Source organism: Lupinus angustifolius, chromosome LG06 (assembly GCF_001865875.1).
Source record: "Lupinus angustifolius cultivar Tanjil chromosome LG06, LupAngTanjil_v1.0, whole genome shotgun sequence".
Lineage (NCBI taxonomy): Eukaryota > Viridiplantae > Streptophyta > Magnoliopsida > Fabales > Fabaceae > Lupinus > Lupinus angustifolius.
This window is the reverse complement of record NC_032014.1, coordinates 3357938-3379561: the sequence shown is the minus strand read 5'-3', so window position 1 is coordinate 3379561 and position 21624 is coordinate 3357938. Positions and strand designations below refer to the sequence as shown.

Sequence of the window (21624 nt, the reverse complement as noted above, 5' to 3'; positions counted from 1 at the left end):
AAACATGTTCCCATGTACCTTTCCACATTGTATATTCCTCTTTTATATATTTTAATAATTTAATATTAATAATTGATTAGTCCATTTGTTTTTAAAATATATCTCACAAGATTTGAATCTCCTTTCACATTTCATTTATACTTCTTTCTATCCAGTTTTGTTTCATCTTCCTCTTCTTCTATCCCCCTCTTTCATTTTTAAAGTTAGGAACGTTGGTTGATTTTAAACATTTGTTAAAGTGTGCTCTTAATCATGTGACAAAACATTATCGCACTGTGCATATGCACAGTAACTTACTAGTTAAAAGTGAAGAAGTTGAACAAATCAGAATGACCTATGGGAGCCAATAATTAACAGAAAAGGAAGTGAATGGAAATCTGCAACGAAAAATGCAATAAGGTTGTTCAGCAAAAGTGAAACAAGAAAAAAAAACATACAGCATATTATGCAGAACTTTTTAGCAGAATGCATATATGAAACATAAAATTATATTTCCTTTATCTCTTTCTCTGGCATATACTTGATGAAAATAGAAATAGGAAAAAGACTTGATACCAAAAACTTCCATATCAACACTATCCTCAGCAGCACTCTGGGTGCACCCCACCAATCAACTCCAACCAAAAGGCTCCACCAAAACCTGTTTTTGTTATAGATGCTACCAATTCACGCAAACAAGATAAAATAGACAAATCACAACTGCACAGTTGAAAAATTTAGAAGCTTTAAATTTACAGGAATGTTAAGAAAAATCTAGGATGTCACATACTAAAAAGGATCCGTGATAGCAATTACACACTCCCAAGTATTGGCTTTTACTTGACTAGTAGGAATAGCAGGAAAAAAACCCGGATTGTTTTCAATGTAGTATGATCCTTACTAGAGTCATACATACAGAAACTGAATAGACAATTTGTTGAAGAAAATGCACGGGAAACAATTCCAGATCCAACATTAATCTAATAGTTTCCCACTGGCGCAAAATTCGAACCAGAAAAGATGTGAATTCCACCCCAAAGAAAAAATACAGCAGTTTCACCACCATGAGCAGGGAACATCGAGCAAGTGTGCTAACATCACTTGGAAAATTAAATGGATCAAAATTGACCCTTTTTGACTTATATCAGGAACCAGACACAGATACCTTTTGCACATCAGTAGTTATTCTAGGTTCGTAAGGACAAGCAAAAACAATGTGAGAAAAAAGAAACATATTGATATTCTTAAGTCAATGCTTAAGATCTTTCTGGCAAAAAAGGATCTACATTACAGTATAACAATTTGAAACTATGATCCATGTTACTCATGAATGATAATATGCAGATGTGAACATCTAAAGACTATGATTGAATATAGAACCATAGACAAGGGGAGAGATAGGGGGGGAGTATCACCACAAGACTTTAAAAAAAATGTAAAGAAAACTTGAACACAGCACCAATAGGAGACTCGTAAACCATGTACCAGAGACACCCCCGATAGCCACTTCATAATTAGGTAGTATCACGGATTATATTAGTTGGTCCCTGAATATACAAATTATCAGAAATGTAAGCATAGGACACAAACAAATTTTTGCAGTACAGCAGCCAGGAAAAGGGGTAAAGGTGCATAAATGATCAACTATCTAGCAAACATTGGTACTAACTGATAAACCAGTTACATTAACTTTGTTGAAGAGCTAAGCTATAAGGCATAGCTAAGTCTACCTTCTATGATGTGATTAGAAAAACCACCTCATTGACACATGAGGTATGAAGCCTGGGCAAGGACATTCATATTAGACTAAAAACTCCCAAAACATTAATTGCCTAAGAATTACAATTGGGTACAGTAGAGTTACCTAATGAAATTAAGTGTTTTTTTAAAGAGGTGTACTAATTATTGTTAAGTTAAACAGAGAGAAGTGTATAATTTGCACCAAATTATTTAATGCAATATTATTTTATCAACTTTGGTGTTATATTATCATCACACACTTTACTATCACTATCTGTAAAGTAACAAAAAAGCTTACATTATTGGCAGCCCCACCCACAAGGGCCAAGCTACCACTACATTTTGTACCCACTTTGTTATACTATACTACTATCCTTTTGCTGAAAAGAATATGGGGATTATTAACTTGGCACTTCTTTGTTCTTGTTGTTTCAATGCATACGGGATTAAAAAGTGTAACATCCCATTATAGATTATCGGCTTATCATTCACCTATTCAATCTGTTGCTGAACACAACAAACATAATTTGAGTTTGAATCTTGAGATTCTTAACAATATTTTCAGTAAAGTTTGGATAATTTTTTCCCGTTTTGAATGAGTTTTTTCTTTCTTTTGACGATGTTTTGAATTAGTAAGGATACAATCAAATAATAATAATCTGGAACACTGTAAACTAAAGTATTAGAAAAAATTAGATATAAATTAAGGTATTAGAAAAAATGTATTCGTATGAATTTTATATGCTATTATTGCATCATCTATTATTTGTATTTAATCATACATTACATGGATGACATTACATTCATAACATACTAGACATGATTTGTGGATGAAAGAAACATGTGAAATCTAAGTTTCAAATAAAGAAGTTGGGAAAAAAATATCCGCACCTAACCTTGCTTATGTCTTAAAAGTAAAAAATCACATGCCTTCACACCTAACATTGTATCAATTTCAAAGAAGACTTTGGAACAAAACTTCATATTCTAATTTATAGCATCTCAACTCTGAAGACATAACGTGATTATACTAACAATTTCTTTTTCTCTCATCACGGTAAGAGAGCACACGCCAAATTACCGAAATAGAGTATGTTATGACATAAACATTTGCATTTCCCAGTTACCATCGTCAGCTTCATGCCGACCACAGAAATAGATAACACAGAATTAATTGACAAATAGGTTTTCTGTGTTCCCATGCAGCTAAAGATAAATTCCATTTTCCTCTTTCCTAGAGTAGAGCTCATAAATGATGCTATAATATTTGACATTCATCCCAATTCCCACATGTGCGAATAAGACACGAAATCTATCAATGTACAGAAATCTAACCTGTGATAGGTGCCAGGCAGATATCTGAAACTTTCCTACAAAAACATCCCTGCACAGCTATTTTGCGGTTTTGCTTTCTTCAGTGGTGATAAGAATAGTTGACCTGCCCGGCTGCATTTATCTCCAAAGCAGTCATTTTATCCTGTAGAGATGAAACTAATTAACATCCAATATATGGTTAATAAATTACACATTGGATGTGCTTTTAAAGCCACACACTGTTCTTTGATTAAGTGTTACACAGTGAGTGTGTGCCATTTGATCTAATTCCATTGCTGTAGAAACAATGAACTTAACTAATTGGAAAGCTGATATAGATATACAAAGAAGAATATACTTATCTATATCTGCCTCATTTAAGACATCCAACTTTATTGCTTTTATGAGACCATGTGACAGTTTCTGCTCTTTGAGCTCAGTAACCTTGCGCTGGGCAGAAAATTTCCAACAGCCTGTTCATTTGCGAAGTATCAAACTATCAATAGAGTAAAGTAAATGAGCTCAAAGAACAAGTGAGTAAAATGATGCACACCCATACTGTCCAAACCTGTTGAACTGGTGTTTTACTAGATTAGTCTAGGTTGCAAAACAAAATCTAAAAACAAAGGTAAGGGATTCAAACCTACATACCACAAAGTTATAAGGAGACAACGAACAATCAAACATTTAAACCATAAGATAAATAATTTTTCTTGACTTTCAAACTCCATGTGTTCAAGAAAATTCCATGAAGCAAATACATTGCGTAACCATTCTGGAATCAAGAAACACACATAACTGCTTATATCATCCATAGAACTGAGAATCAAACAAGGTTGGTTCCCTAACCATAATTAACAAAGAAAAACAGTAGAATCAAAGAAATTGATTTGTAACGAGTGGAAAACAAACGTACATTGCGAAAACATCACTTCGGAACCAAAAAAACACCCATAGCTGGTTATATAAACCAGAGAACTGAGATATCACAAAGGCTGGTTACATATCCAAATAAAGAAAGAAAAACAGCAGAATCAAAGAAAATGATTAGTAATGGTTGAAAAGTGAAAGCGCATTGCAATTTTAGAACTTTCCAGAACCACGATCATGTAACATGCAGAAGCCGATCATGCACATAAAGAAAACGAAACCGATAAAACGAGTTTCGAATAAATAAAAAATAAAAAGATTGAGAGAGAATTTTTACTGTTAACTGTTGCTAGCGGTACTAGTAGTCTATCATAAGATGATGTGTGAATTTTTTTTCCATCTCACCATTAGCTAAAACTAACACTGTTAACTGTTGTAAGTCTCTTTGTCTTCCTCATCAACCATAACAGTGGAAACACCTCTTCTCTACAATGCCTTTCCACAATCATTAGCAACTCTATCTTCGAAGATGAATTATCTATGAACTCATCAAAGCTAACAAAATAAGGACATACCATAAGAGGCAGACTAAGATACAATCAAACCAAAAAGTAGTAGTTAAACCCTTGATTTCCAATTTATATGCCAAACCAACAAGTTCCCAAAAATTCCCATGTTAAACAGCCAATTCATGCGGCAAGAATTAGCTCACAAACTAAACCAAAATAAGGTTCTAAATGATGTTGAAGATAATTACAATAATTGTTGCATAATAATATAAAGTAAATATATAGCTTGTGATATGTGTTAAGGTTAAGGATCACCATATCATGACAATAGAGTCATGATCCCATACAATATGATATCATTAATTGTAGGATGTTTATTTTCTCTAACTCCTCATCTCAAAATGGAGGTGAGACAATCATTCCAAGTTTGTCTCTCGACATGTTGAATCTTGTGTTAGCAATTAACTTAAGAAGTGTCAGGAAGATTTATCTTTGCAATTGTGGCAAAAAAAACATTGGAAACAAAGGAGAAGGTCACAATCAGCAATCAAGCACAGTACAAAAACAGGTCATGTGGGATAATCAGTATATGCATTGAAGTGAGATAGCAACGGGAAAAGGCTTCAAGTCCTCACCACCATCTACATCATCTGAAGCATCATGGTTAGAGGGAGTTGAACTCTGATTTCCTAAAATTAAAACAAGGAAATTTAGCAGCCAGTCAAAAATAGTGGCATAAGCTTCTGCCTGAATTCAAGGCATAGCGTTGAACTGGATAAATAAACTGCAGGAATGACAAATAAACATGTAAGTTACCCCGCTAATACCCGGTGTTACTTTTCAAAATTCTTTTACTTCACAAATTTATATGCAAATGCATTACGAAGTTTCGGTCATTATATGAACATCTGCATTGAGGATGACGAAGCAGCTTTGCTTTTAAAACTGGAGAACATATCACAACAATAGCATATTCTTTACAAATCTCAAACTTACTATGCCATTCTAAAGCCACTGTGACATAAGTTGCATGGACTCTAGTCTCTAACATATAATTGTCACCTAACCTCACAAAGCAAATTATCCATAATACAATAAAAAAACTACAGCATTCCAGATTAAAAAAAGTTAGATTTCAAGTTGAGAATGTTAAATTCAAGAAATAAATGGAACCAGTGTAATGTACACCAATTTGACCCCAGTATAGAGTTACTCTAAAACGTAGACCCAGTTTTTTTAATCTACCAAATGTAAAAAGGTTTTGACTGTTCGGCATAGACCCAGTTTTTTCTCCAAGGCTGTTATTTTCTTTGTTTGTTACTTCGGACAAGATTTTTTTCCCAGCAAAAGAAGCCCCGGCATCAGCAACCAATTTTTCTCCCTTCGTGGCATTTGCTTTGAGCCAGTTTACAACATCACTAAATTTTGCCTGATACAATACAAGGTTACTTTAGTCAAGTCTGTAGATGTATAACTTACAACATTATTTAGTGTGCATAAGCAGCTACATCATCCACTATCGAAAATACACATGCACACTAATAGTGAGTAGTCTAGTACTAGCACTGAGCATTCAAGATGCAAGAGGCCAAGAGCAACAGGTAACAAGTAACTATATTTCTCTATAGCTTATGCTGCTACCCTACCAATTAATTGAAAGAGGGAAATGGTGAAAGTATTTGTATTATAGGGTACCCAAAACAAGAAAGCAATTATATTTGCCGTTGCTGACAAGCTTCTGAAGCCGAACCTCAGTATTTTCACATATGTAGGTATGCCGGTTAGTGCACATGCGTCTATTGTTTTCATTGCAGCATGCATACATGATACAAGTAAACAATGCTACAAGATATCAGAATGGTAACTCAAATAAAATATTACTTGGATACAGATAGTAAAACTTTTTAAATTACAAATAAAAGTGATATCTGACGTTAGAGCAGTAAATTATGTGGAGAATTACCATAATAATTGAAGCATGATCTAAGTAATCTCTGAGACCATCTTCCCAAAGCTCATCAGGATGATTCTTTAGTTGTGTTTGAACCCAGCTGTTTATAAGAAAGACAGTTAGCATACCAATAAAACGGTTATGCAGCAGCCAATGTGGTATTATAATCATAGAAACAAAAAGTCTTTTAACATAGATATTAATACATGATGGTGTACAAAAATCACTAACCGACCCCAAACTATAGAAAAAGGCTAAAGTAGAGCAAATCCAAGTATCATAACCAACCCCTTAACTAATTTACTGAAAATATCAATATAAGACAAATTGAAAAGCACAAATTGAGTAAAAGCATTTTCATTGATATAAAATAAAAAGATGGACCTTGCAAACTGGGTATTTAAAGCTCTCACATGCTGCTGTGATGACCCAGCCTGTTTCATATCCAATGGTGGTGTTGTCACCATTGGTTCTTGGTAGGGCTCTGCCCTACGAAAATCAAAGAGAGAGCCTTCCATTATTCTTTTATTCCGGAACTGCATCATGGGAAAAGGGATATAAAATAAGCACCCACAATATGGTATTTAATTCCACACTACAATTCATCTTTCCACTCACCATCAAATCCTTGTTTCACTTGTTCCTGTAACATAACCACATAAACAATTCAATCATTCATCAATTCTATAGCAGACTTGAAAATCAGGAAATGCAAGTAACAGAACTATTCAAATAAAAGAAGATACTGTCAGCTCACCGAGTCACCGGGCTAAAATCTTTATGCTTCAAGCACAAGCCAAACATGTTCCTCACCCAGAAGCATATTCTTTCTGCTTTGTTCCAATCCGAACCCCAGCATCTCCTTCCTACATAGTTGCTACTGCCTACACTAGTTTCATCCAAATGAATTCAAAAAACTAGAAGATTGCTAAGAAGCTAGAAGATTATTCTGTCTCATCCAAATGAATTCAAAAAACTCCAAAAATTGCATTACAGACACAATGTCAAATCTCTTCCTCGGAGAAAGCAATTCTTGCTTGCGCTATAAATTTAATACATAGAAATTGCCCAAAAACATCGCACCTATCAATGGGAAAAGGTTATAAACAGGGACCAAAAACCCTCTCAACATTGGAAGTGTGATAATAAGAGGAGAACTGAAATAAAACCAACAAGAACAATTCAAATCAGAAATTATTCATTTGTAATTCCAAACACTCACCCTCAACACAATACTAAAACTAATGACTTGAGAGACAGATTCGAAATGATTGTTAATAATCCTAAGCATATTTGAAATAAAATAGTTTTGTACTCTTCTCCGATTCCAAATACTACTGCCCATAAGACACTGCCATCAAATTGCTCAATGCTCCAAAATTTGAAAAGAGTACTGAAACAGTTTAAAAAAAGTATTTATATGCTAAATGCTTTGGGGAATAACCCAACATATATGCTAAATAAAGCTTTGGGGAATAACCCAACATATATGGTAAATAAAGCTTTGAGGAACAACCAAAGAATTAGCCACTGAAAGTAAAATGTAAGAGAATTAAAATTGAAAGAGGCATGAGTCTTTATTCATCTAATTCACAAAAGCAGGGCCACTTTCCCCCTTATAGTCAACACTACCATTTTCTCCAATAAAGAAAGTTGGACATATGTTTTCCAATTTACACTAGGCTAGATAAAGTGAAAAATAAACAAGTTAAAGTAGAAGAGGTATATAAAAATAAACAAGATAAAGTGAGAATAATATGCATTGATGGAAGAAACAACGAATATCTCCTTAATCTATATGACTGTTCATTGGGACTGGTTTGATCAGCTTCATTTATTTATCTATTGTGTCACTATAGAGTATATAGACATTTTACCCATCTTTGTTCATCTGTAAAGAAACAAAGGAAAACCTATCATTGTGCATATTGGGAAATAACATGTGAAATATCATGGGAAATATCATGGGCATAATAGAAGTTCCACTGAAAACATAACAGAGGTAAAACTAGAATTCATCTTTCCACTCACCATCAAATTCTTGTTTCACTTGTTCCTGTAACATAACCATATAAACTTTTCAATTATTCATCAATTCTATAGCAGATTTGAAAATCAGGAAATGCAAGTAACAGAACTATTCAAATTAAAAGAAGATAATGTCATCTCACCGGGCTAAATTCTTTATGCTTCAAGCACAAGCCAAACATGTTCCTCACCCAGAAGCACATTCTTTCTGCATTGTTCCAGTCCGACCCCCAGCATCTCCTTCCTACATAGCTGTAGCTGCTACTGCCTACACTAGTGGAATCCATGTTACTTCTGACTTAACCACAGCTAAAAGTTGGTTTTGCAATATCCTCTACTTTTCCAGGAGCAGGAATATTAGGTTGAGGCTTATGTATATTTGTATCAGCAATTCTATTTGCAACCCGTGAATTGCAGGGAAGTTCTGTCCATCTAAAGTAACAGCAGAGGAGCAAAAATGGCATAACCTATGAAGGAAAATGACAATGCCCAATAAGCCTATTTGCTGGTGTTCTAGGAAATGTTCCAGTATTAACGCTAATAGGCATAACTGTTAAAGCCTGAAAGCAATTAGGGTAGGATAGTTGATCATTTTCTATGATAATTAACAAAGAATCACTAAATCCATGCTTCCAAAATAGATCAGCAAGGATACTGAATGAAACTAAATCACATTCAAAAGAATGGATCAATAAAAATTGTTATTATCTTTTGGATGAACAGAATGGTAGTATGGGAAAGTTCCTCCAATAATACTAATCGGAGGCTCGTAGTGAGGATTACAACCAAAGATTTATTTCTCTCCATTAAAGGACAAAGGAGGCTACTTGACTAGGCACAATGTTATTTGATAAAAAACAGTATATGGCAAATGTTATACCTAAAGAGTGAAATTAGTATGCAAGTCCCTATACTTTTTAGAGCTTTCAAATATGTCCCTATAGTTTCGAAAACAATCAACAGGACCCTCGAAGTTATTTTTTTTAAATTGTAGAAACCCATTCACAATTTAGACTATGAAGACTATTTAAAAGTTCCTAAAAACCACATAGTAAATGTAACCAGAATCAGTAGGAAACAAACAAAAACAAATAATTTTAGCATATTCAAGAAAATGTTACCCAACATCAATTTTTAGTAATCTTTGGCCATATCTTGAACGCATGGCATCTTCAGCAAGTTTTAGGACAAATTTTCAATCCCATGGACCTGATGCCAACTCCAGAAAAATGAGAGAAATATGGGTAAAACTTTCTACTAATAAATTATATTGCTTTTGCAAGAGATTGGTTGGTCTTGGATTTCTCCTTGTTAATTCACCAAGTCCACCAGATGAATAATACTTGTGAATATACTGACTTTAATTTCTTGCAAGAAAAAGACAGTAGTTCTGATTTTAATTTCTACCAAAGGAGATATAAACATATTGCTATTATATATCAGTTTGGCAACCAATAATGTCAACCAGAAGCTAAGTCTAAAAATTAATGTGAACTTAATACAAGATGAAGAGTCAAGAGAGTAAGGTTACCTGGTGTTTGTCCATAAGTTAGACGTAATTTTATTTTTGAAAAATCTAAAACAGAATATGGTCTTAAGCACTTAATGTTATGAGGAATTTAACAAGTTATCCTTCTTGCAGCGAAATATCATACGTGACCTCAACACCAAAAGACTTTTCACAGGTGACATGAAACAAGTGATAACTTCCAACATTCAGATCATCTTAATGGTTAAATAGATATATAAGAAGATAGTACAAGGTATACACATGATTACAAAATATTTTACCTTTGTCTCTAATTTTTCTATTTTTGCAATGGCCATATCATGCTCCTCCTCAAGCTCTGTGACTAGCAACTCCAAACATTTGGAAACTCCAGTTTCTAGCTATAGAGCAAATCAATACTTACAATTATCTCCATACACAACTTAGGGGAAATGAAATGTATTATGCAGATAAAAACCTGTAATGAAAATCAGTCATCTTATCATTTAGGGAATATGATATAGTTATAGAATGGAAACTAGCCTGCCTCTCCCTTTGAAAGGAATTCACAACTCTTGCAGGTAGGGAGATAAGCCCAAATGTCCATGTTATAGTTCCCAATATTATGTTTAAATGGACGAAAATCGTAGCCCTGATCAACTCAATCCAAGCATAAGTGACAATGAATGCAGTTCTGATCCCAATCAAGTATGCCAGTTTAAGTAGAGAGAAAGGCCTTGTCACCAAGAGTATCATGGTAGCCAATAGCTCGGAAATCAATGCCATTGATGACAGCAATGAGTGTTCTTCCTCCTTGGTTGTTACATGTTTAAATGGTCCATGCTGTTGCACTGATATAGTTTATCACTGCAATATCAGTAAGTCCACATCAAAATTATTGAAGATTGAGCAACCATTGTGAAAATAAATACGTAGGAAAAAGTTAGCTACATAATTAGATAAAAATAGAACTACAGACATGCCTTGGGAGGCAGTGGCACAACTATAAGGCTCTATTAGATACAGGAAATCCATCTCACAGTACAAGTAAATAGCTTCGGAGAGGAAAACTTGATGTGCTTATCACTAAAACAAAATTTATTGAAATTCAAATTTTAGCAACTGTTCTTACCAACACTTGAATCAAAACATAAATACCAAATATCTAAATCAAGATTAGATCATATTGTAATTGCATTTCAAGATTAGATCATAACACTAGGAATTGAGGATTTAAATTGTAATTGCATTTCGGGTAAGTTTGAATATCAGGGTCCATCTGAATTCAAAATTGTAAGCAACTAGGGTCAAACATAGCATCAAGATTCATCCTCACAATCATTCATCTTGCATGCAATACTCATCCTCACAATCCAAAACAACCACTAAAATTCAGATTCATCAAGAATAAATGCCTTTGAATGAGATCATAGAAGCATATCAACCATTTACAAATTATGAATAAAGAATTCATACTACAAGTATATTATTTCAATCAAACCATCTATCCATTGTGAATAAAGAATTCATGTTGCAGTATCATTTAGGACGATCAACCAATTAGCGTTTAACTCATCAATATCCAAATTTTAGGCAACAATGATCCAAGATACTAAACTCTTTTCATTATGTGTACCAATCATAGAGGAATGAAAGGGCACTCAAAAAATAAGTCAAACTATTCATCAATCTTTCTTGATTATAGTACTTGTATGTTTCTTCACCCACTACAAAAAACAACAGAAACGAACATGATAAAAAAAGAACTCAGATATTAAAAATTAAAGAAAAGAAAGAAAGGGGTGGCACCGATAAAGGATGGGGAAGTCATAAAATAAATCAAATTTGATCTTTTTCTCATTATCAACAGAAGTTCAAGAAAATCACATATTATCAGTTGAAAAGTTCAAGAAAATCACATCATTATCAGCTAAAGTTCAAGAAAATCACATATTAGTTGAAAAGTTCAAGAAAATCACATTATTATCAACTGAAGTTCAAGAAAATCACATCATTATCATTCGAGGATCAAGAAAATTGCAATATTATCAGTTGAAGTTCAAGACAATCACATTATTATGAGTTGAAGTTCAAGAAAATGGCAATATTATGAGGTGAAATTCAAGGAAATCAAATAATTATGAGATACTAATAAGTTGGCTCAATAATCGTAGTAATTCATGAAGAAGATTGGAAATTGAGATAGAAAGGGTGGAAATTGATTCTCTCTTGCATGCATCAAACACGAAACAGTATGCATCTTTCTCTTTTATTCATGTTAAATTTCATACCTCTCTCTCTGTCACCAAAAGTATATATGACAATTTTAAGAGTACAAATTAAAAATGATTGAAAATATTAATATATGATAATGATGATAAAGCTCTGATGTAAACAACAAATATTGTTTATAAGGAAGCTTTCCAAAACCTCTAACATTAACTTTTACTTTAAAACTCAGACTACAATATCATTTTTCTTAAACTCTAATATGTCATTTATTTCAATTTTATGAAGTTAAATACATATTAATAACCTCCAATGTTACATATTTAACATAAAATATGTTAATTATTTACAAATTATTACATCATAAGAGAGGGTTACACGCCACATTAAGTTTCATACTAAAGAACATAGATACAGTAAAAAATAAATTAAAAGAAAAGTAAAAAAACACAATAAAATAAAAACAAAATATCATCTCTGATTTTCCCCCTTCAACTATGCAATTCAAAACAAAGGTTACCTGGTTTGACTTCACCTTGGGGTTACCTGAGTTATACTGACATGGGTAGAGCTCAATTGATAGGTTTAAGACTCATCATAGGATGACTTATTTCTTGAGGATTCTCCTGAATCAAGGAAGAAGCCTGGAGCTGTAAGTTGCTTCTCATTGAGCCGGGTTTTCTTCGATAACGTAAGTGGTCTTCTGCTTGTATGCAGAAGAAAGCTATACCTTCATTTACCTAATTACTTCCTCCTCCAATAGCTTCCTTCTTCATGAAGTTGCAAGCCTGTTATTGCAAAAATAATCATCATTAAAACAACACACACATCTGGAATCATGCTAATGGATTTGGAACCTCCACCAATGTGAGTATGAATATAATTTTGTTCACATCATAGACAATCTCACTTTAGATAAGTGAAATCCCAAAATAAATATAACACTCAGAACAATCACATCACTTTTCAAGTGACTTTTAAGGTAGTTATAATAAGAATCATGCATTCAATACTCAATTGATTGATAGCAGTGTGAAAAACCTTTAACAGTGTTATTAATTAAATCCTATATATAATGATAAGATTTCATAGGTTAAACAGTATTAATTTCAGAGTTGGAAAACATAAAATGCGTGATTTTGCAAAGTAGTAACAACTGAATATGGGAAACTGAAAATTACATGCCCATTCCAAGAGGAATTTCTGTGACGCTCCCCAATTTGCTCGCGCACTGCTTTTGCCACTAACTTCTTCAAGAATAAGAAAGCCAAAGATATATACATCAGCCTTCATGGTTAAAGCCAAAGCAGGGTTAAATGTTAATCAGTCCCATAGAACAATTACGGATGGACCAATTTCAAAATGTATGATGTGTCTAGTCTAGAGAAGCAAATAAATGAGAATATAACACTAATCCATTGAAACGACCTGCTTCCGATTTCTCTTTTTTGAACAAATTAAAAGTAACCATAAAAATTTTAAAAACATTCTTCGGGTATAAACCGAGGACATGCCTAAAGAGTTCTTAAGGGCCCATTTGTGAGTTGAATTTTGGAGGGAAAGAGAAGGAAAAGGAAGGCTTCAGAGCTATATGACAAGTGTATTTTATGGCTTCTAAGCCTTCCCTTGCCATTCCATCCCTTTCCATTCCTTCCCTTCCAAAATCCAACTTGCAAACAAACCCTAAAAGCCAAATCAAAAGATATTGCTGTGTATTTAAAACAAGAATATGAATGACCAATTGGATACAAACGTGTATTTTATGGCTTCTAAGCCTTCCCTTGCCATTCCATCCCTTTCCATTCCTTCCCTTCCAAAATCCAACTTGCAAACAAACCCTAAAAGCCAAATCAAAAGATATTGCTGTGTATTTAAAACAAGAATATGAATGACCAATTGGATACAAACGTCCTTGTATTGCTATCTTCTCTCCTAGTTCTACTAGCATACATACCGAAATAATGAATATGACCTCTAAATAGAATAAGAATAAGATCCTTTAATCCTACTCCCAATAATATTACACTAAACGGGAGGTTTAGTGCATAGGTCTTCCACCTAGTAAGATTTGGGGAAGGTAGATGTATGCGATCTTACCCTCACAATCAAAGAGGTTGTTTCCATATTTGAACTTGTGACCTTCAGGTCAAAAGGGAAGCAACATTCTCGGTAATACTACACAAATTAATATTTTTCCTACATAACTGATATCACAACAACAATGAAGCCTTAGTCCCACTAGGTGGGGTTGGCTATTAAAGACTCATAACAACTATTTAAAAATTATGACTTCAAATCTTCCATGGCTATAGCAAAATGAAAAAATAAATAAATTATTAAGAATCTGAAATATAACATACTTTGTTCCAGCAATTCTCGTGCTAATGTGAGTGATGTTATCTGGAAATAATTTTGCCAACCCAAAATCTCCTATTTTTGGTCTGAAGTCTCTGTCAAGCAGTATATAGCTAGCTTTGATGTCTCTGTGCACAATATGCGGCACAAGTTCTTCGGGCAGAAATGCAAGACTCTTGGCATTACCCATGCAGATACCAACTCTTTTTCTCCAGTCAAGTCTGATGATAGAAATCCATGTGCCTACAGAAAAAGATGAAGAAAAAAGAAGATATATATTTCATCCTCTGATCTGCAGATCTTAATTTCCAACTTCATAATTCACACCAAAGCAACCGATCAATTCAACAAGGTTTGGATGCTTAACATGTGATATAGTATTAATTTCTGTCAAAAATTCACGAACTCCCGGCCTTGACCCAACTGAAAGGGTCTTCACTACTACTACCTGTCTCCGATTTTTTAAGGTTCCCTAGCAAATGTGTAACATAAGTGTTCAGTGATTTGTTAACAATAAATATCAGCATAAAATTATAAAATGTGATGGCATTATTTATGGGTACATATGAGACAACTCAGCTTAAGACCACACAATGACTTCAGACATTATGTTAGAGATATGATAGTCATTTATGTCCCTTCAACTAACTGTTTAAGCTTTTTGATGATTTGGTTACTGACATGGTATCGCGGGTTTGATGCATACGTACTAAGGGGGTGAGTTGGAGATATATTAAAGTTATTCGTGTGCCTTTACCTACTACCTTAAGCTTTTGGAATATTTGGCTCAATATACTTTAATAATATCCTAATTCATTTTTTCCTATGTTGTCCCAAAGGAATATGACCTGGTGTGGGGAGGGGGTATAAACTGGAGGCAAACAAATTTTCGTTTTAGAATTTATCTCATACAAAGGGATGGAAGGACTTACATTGTTAGTGCTAAAGTTTTATAAAATTGAAGCATTCACCTAAATCAGAAAAAACATTCCCTAAACCCTGAATACAATCTTAACTCAGAATCAGAGAAAGATAGAAACAAAAATAAAAATCAGAAATATCAGTGGGTCTATTATCATAAACTCCTCTAACAAATCATTTGGTAAGTTCAACTGGCTAACATACATATTAATCCCAAAAGTTTACAACTTATGCAAGAACTGTAAGGTTATATTAATCCCAAAAGTTTACAACTTATGCAAGAACTGTAAGGTGTACCCGGATAACAGTCCAAAACCTCCTTGCCCAATCCTATTGCTCATATTGTAATTGTCAGTGGTCAATCTCTATTCTTCATCAGAGAAATGCCTAACTTTATCAGGTAGGTATGCTGAACAACAAGAGAATAGATGTGTTAAAAAAGAGTACAAGACATTAAGTATAGTGATAAATATGAAGAAACTTATAGCAGCCTTAATATCATGAGTGTCATTGTCTGAGAGGTTATATAAAAATGGCTCCACCCCAAGCCAGTACACGAACACTTCACCTACACACAATAACACCAAAATCCATACATTTCTTAACTAACAAGGATACAAAAACCACTACATGCAAAGTCCACATTTGTATAAATCTTCAATTGTTATTCAATTGAGTTTTTATATATGCAATATATAGTGTTCAATATGAACATACTATATATATATATATATATATATAATAAGTTCATTGGGAGGTTCACCTTGAGATTTCTGCTAACAAAATAAGTAAGGGAAAACTATGGAGTATATACAATGGGTGAGATTTGAGGACAGAAGTGAAGAATGAACAATGTTGCCATTATATCTTTCTGCAAAATAACGAAGGCTCATTCCAGTTACTGTCAACTGGCAGGTCGCACCTCCCATCTGGGGGTCTCTTCAATCTTCAAATATTCCCGTGACAATAATATGCATTGGGACTGGTTTGATCAGCTTCATTTATTTAGCTATTGTGTCACTATAGAGTATAGACATTTTACCCATCTTTGTTCATCTGTAAAGAAACAAAGGAAAACCCGTCACTGTGCATATTGGGAAATATCATGTGAAAGATGAATAGAAGTTCCACTGAAAACATAACAGAGATAAAACTACAATTCATCTTTCCACTCACCATCAGAAGCTTTATCCAAACCTTAAACATGGTGCTGAAATGATTGTTCTGCAAAAAAAACACACATCTCACGCTCTCCCATGAGGGTATTATAGGACTTTGATTCTATTGCATTTGCAGTATCATAATCCTGGCTCATGTGGGCATGAAGATTTGGATATCTCAAACAAAACACTAAATATAAGAAATAAACCACACATCAAATAAGAAAAACATACAGCCAAAAGTTTGATTAGTATTATTCAAGGATGATCAGTCGGCAAATTTATCATTTTGCATGAAGTGGGAGGGGGTCAGTATCATTTTGTAGATAACAAAGTAATTAGTGGGCGGAAAATCTTGCATTTACCGAAAACAAAGGAATATCCTTAGACTAAAATTAACATTGATGAGCAAAACTATGATGTATTTGGGTTTACATATAGCAACTCTTTCATGGGAGAATTAGAACTTGACTGATATCGTGGCAAGAAAAAATCCTCTAGAACTTTCGTTCCCGTAATTCATATAGTATCCTAATAGAGGTTAGTTCTACCATAGTTATGCTAAAAGAAATTTAAATAACCTAACGATATCCTGAAATAATCACTAATATAAGCACACACAAAATCATAAACTCATGATACCAAGTATTATCAATTAATGAGTAGAACAAAATGAAGTGATCCTAACAGAACATATTTAGAACCACGGTATAGAAATAATATCATTACAGTCATATGATAATGCAAAACCAATTAATCTGGGTTGAGGGTAAACAAAATACCTGAGGATCAACATCCATCCATGATATAAAGGGATGTCCAGCAGATCAAATATGGCACACTCTCGAGTGAACTCAATATCATCTATTCTGCAATCAATATGCATTTTTTTATCAGAACTTCAACATCGGTGATACATGCACATAACTACGAGATGAATAGTAAAAATGACCTCCTAAATTTTAAATTTACATCAATGCCAGTAGCAAGCCTGGGGAGCAAAGCAATTGCATCAGCGATGTTCTGTTGTTGATTTTCAACATAGCCAACATCTTCGTTCTGCAAGACAATAAGAATATATTGTGAGGTTTGCTTGCATTATGAAAGAGTGATTGCCACAAACAAATAAAAAACATGCAACCCTTACATTAAAATTAGAATTGGAATCAAGTAGTCTTTCAAGCAACCAATGAAAGCAATTTCTCCTGAGAAACTTCAGCAATATCTGGACTCAAATTTAAGTTGTTTCTTAATAGAAGAACGTTACCCGCGGCAATGCAATATATAAACAACAACCGACAATATACACAAACTCAGCAAGACAGTATGCCATCCATCAATAGCTCTGAAATCTGTAAATCTTTCAGAACTATAATTTTCATAATAATAATAAGGTTTGGGAAAGGAGAGTGATTCAGGAGTTTTGCATGCTCAGATAATTTCCTCTTCATGAAGTTTGCTATTTTTTTTTTTTGTTGAAAAAATACCATAATCTGTTCTGCAATTATGAGATAATGTAAGGTACTGAAGAATCATGTTGAGAAATAATGACCAATGGGGAAAAGATGCTCCATAGGATAGGAGTAATGGTATAGCATGTTGGGTGTTACTTATATATTTGATATATTTTGGGAACAAATAGAACACATGATGACTCTTTGCTCTTTTTTCTTTCACACACCAAGAGGCTAGGTATATGCCATATTTTGTAACAAATATGAGCACTATTTTGTGTTAATATATGTGATACTGTTTCAATGACAAGAAATAAAGATAATAAAGAAAATGAAACCCTAGATGATGATGGAAAAACTGCTCCTTCTTCTTCTTGATCCGTTTTAGGCAACTAGAATTCAACTTGCATGCACTATGCAGCTTTCTTATAGCCCAAATCAAACTCTTAGGTTTTTAAAGTCAATTAATGAGCTATGCATATGCTGCTTGCGCATAATCACCAATTTATTGACTACAACATGGGCTTTTGTGATTTTAACTTAATTTTACACCTTTCATCCACACATGTAACAACCTCATTTTGAACTGAACTTGCAGCTCACTGAGTCATAGCTTGGGACATATATGACTGCAGAAAATGAATGGAAAAAATTAATATTAGAGAAGATACAAAAACAGTTAAGGAGAATTCTTTTGAAAAAATACCATCTCTATATGATTCCATTGTAAGAGGGGAGGAAATGAGCTTTTGAGAAAGTGAATAATGTCCTTCAAAGTTATTCCATCCACTGCCTTCAAGAAATGTTTGGTAAGTTTCCTGAGAGTAAAGGGAAGATACCTTTGACCAAGAGACACTATACTCTCAAATTAATGTACGCTTAATACAAGATTAAGGTTACCTGGTGTTTTTCCATAATCACCAATGTGACTATACTCTCAACTACCTGAAAGTAATGCATGATCACTTAATACTCATCCTATCAGATGAGGTTTAAGAAAATCACGATATTATCAGCTGAGGTTCAAGAAAATCACATCACTATCAACAGAAGTTCAAGAAAATCACATCATGTCACCAAAAGTTCAAGAAAACCACATCATCATCAGATGAAGATCAAGAAAACGACATCATTATCAGCTAGTTCAAGAAAATCGCAATATTATCAGCTGAATTTCAAGAAAATCACATAATTATCCGCTGAATTTCAAGAAAATCACATAATTATCCGCTGAAGTTCAAGAAAATCGCAATATTATCTGCTGAAGTTCAAGAAAATCACATTATTATGAGTTGAAGTTCAAGAAAATAGCATATAATGAGCTGAAATTCAACAAAATGATATTATCATGAGTTATAGTAATTCATGAAGAAGATTGGAAAATGAGATAGAAAGGGTTGGAAATTGATTCTCTCACACACTCTCGCATGCATGTCCAACACGAAACAGTATGCATCTTTCTCTTTTATTCATGTTCAACTTCATGTGGAATGCGTAGAATGGTTATTATTATGATCTCAACTTCCTGTGGAATGATTCCACATATACATCTCTTTCTGTCTCGCTCTCTCTCTCTCTCTCTCGTTCTCTCTTTCTCGCACTCTCTCTCTCACAGACACACACGTTCTCTCTCCCTCTCACACACACACACGTTCTCTCTCCCTCTCACACTCTCGCATGTTTCTGAAAGAACTTACGCAAAAACATCCAATGAACTTATCTTTATATAGCAGATTAAACACCGACTCTGTAAATAAAATCTACCTAATGGGCCTTAATGGGCCTTGTTAATACATATTTTATGTTACTTTTTTTATTTATTTTTTGAATTCCTTTCCTTGTAGCTAATTTAATCAATTCGATTTCTTCTTCTTTCCCTTACCAACTTTTAATAATCAACTTAGTAATAATATATATTTATAAAAAATATTTCAATAAAATTAAAATTATTATGTATAATGCATAATTTCAACATTTAATTATAAGCTAAAAGTTATGAGTTATAAAAATTATTATATTTAATAAGGAAATGAGGAAGATTCAATAAAACCAAAGTTTTAATTTTTACAAAGTAACAAAAAAACAACAAATTTATATTTTTGCAAGAAGAAAAAAAGAACAAAGGGAATGGGTCTTGATGATTAAACAAGGCAGAGCTGAGAATTTAATTGAAGATTATATTTGATGAAGAAACATAATAGAAAATAGAAAGAGAAACATACCTTAGTAAAGAGAAGCTGAAATAACATTGTTTGTTTGGTAAAATTGTAATGGTAAATTATTAACTGTGAAAGAAAAAAGAGAATAATTGTAATGGTAAATTGGTAATGGTGTATTTCATGTGTGGACTGCATTTAGAAATAGCAGAATAAGAAAGAGAGCAGAAATGGAGTTGTTGATGAAGTGAGAGAAAGAAGTCTCCTATGCAGTACTTTGAATCTGGGCCATTCAATTGAGTGGATCCTGGCCCCGTTTGAGCAGTTGAGATTGATGTTTTCAATTGAAATGATAAGTATTACATTTTTTATATATATAAAACATGTTCTACAATATATATTTTTTAACAATTTATATAAATAAAAATAGTTATTGTCTTGAATTTTTAAACATTAATATTAGTATAAAATACACGTATTTGACTTTATCAGTGTGCAGTTTAATAAGCAAATCACTAGTCGAATCACCATATCAATACAATATTAATAACATTTGTTTATATTTTGCATGTTGGGTTTGTATAATAAAGTTGGGGTTACATTTGCTTAATAATACAAAAAAAGAAATTGTTTTTATTTTTTTGAATGGATTAGATATATGATATATCCATAAATATACTCTACTAGAACATTATTACATTATTTCTTTTATCGATTTTACGGTTACTTTATATTCACCCATTATCTTGAAAATTTTGTAAAATCAAATATCTTTAATTATACATTTGGGGTGAATTATTTTAGCTAATACTCAATGGCTCTCCCAACAATTTTATCCATTTTATCTATGCAAACTCATGTAACTCTTTTCCCAAGCATTAGCATATATCCAATGACAACCTACCTTAGTGTCAAAGAAAATGATTAGTAACGGTGGAAAAATGAACACACATTGCGATAATCACCGCTTTAGAACTTTCCAGAAGCACGATCATGTAACATGCAGAAGACGATCATGCACATAAAAAAACAAAACCGATTAAACGAGTTTCAAATAAATGAAAAGTAAAAAGATTGAGAGAGAAGTACATTTTACTTACTTGTGAGAAGGGACTGAATGCGCTTCAGATAACGGAGAAGTGATCGGAAAGTGCAGGTTAGAGACACTACTGATGAGGTAAGCTTCGAAACGACGCCGTATGAGTGCGTAAATCGAGTGAAATAGATGAAGAGAAACGAGAGAGTATAAGGTTAGTGAAGAGAGAATGAAAGCTTGAAGAGAAGATTAATGAGGACCATGGCCAAGAGAAAAAGGCAATAGCCCTTGCTTTTTGGTCTTTATTACGATGCTACCCTATGCAGGAACCCATCCAGAATTTCTCCCAAGGGCCAAACTATCGGTTACTAAATTGTTGCGTTGGATTGGAGTAAATAGTGTTAAATGAATGAAATATCCGCATTTAATTATT

At 33.3% G+C, this 21624-nt stretch overlaps 1 protein-coding gene and 1 long non-coding RNA gene across 12 annotated transcripts in view; both read right to left on the bottom strand.

Moving 5' to 3' along the window:
• LOC109350391 overlaps positions 1-9504 on the bottom strand; it is a gene marked incomplete at its 3' end in the record, with an annotated part of 131580 nt that extends 122076 nt beyond the window's left edge. Inside the window, exons 1-7 of the mRNA XM_019591632.1 lie at positions 8535-9504; positions 8395-8419; positions 7121-7247; positions 6982-7006; positions 6748-6852; positions 6376-6463; positions 5658-5841 (exon numbers count right to left, since the gene is read on the bottom strand). Coding sequence (XP_019447177.1) covers positions 5658-5841; positions 6376-6463; positions 6748-6830 — 355 coding nt within the window. The remainder of the gene's footprint in view (positions 1-5657; positions 5842-6375; positions 6464-6747; positions 6853-6981; positions 7007-7120; positions 7248-8394; positions 8420-8534) is intronic.
• LOC109349010 lies at positions 11827-21443 on the bottom strand. 11 transcript variants are annotated; one of them, XR_002107881.1, is made up of 15 exons: positions 21256-21443; positions 21060-21130; positions 20222-20284; positions 18900-18977; positions 18706-18817; positions 18575-18628; positions 17693-17770; positions 17498-17604; positions 17328-17414; positions 16562-16609; positions 16428-16441; positions 15683-15794; positions 14470-14707; positions 13291-13359; positions 11827-12897 (listed from the first exon to the last, which is right to left on the bottom strand). It is a non-coding gene; the product is annotated as an uncharacterized LOC109349010 (long non-coding RNA). The 11 variants fall into 11 exon arrangements; XR_002107875.1 differs by having other exon boundaries at positions 15683-16441; XR_002107884.1 differs by having other exon boundaries at positions 13291-13356; positions 15683-16441.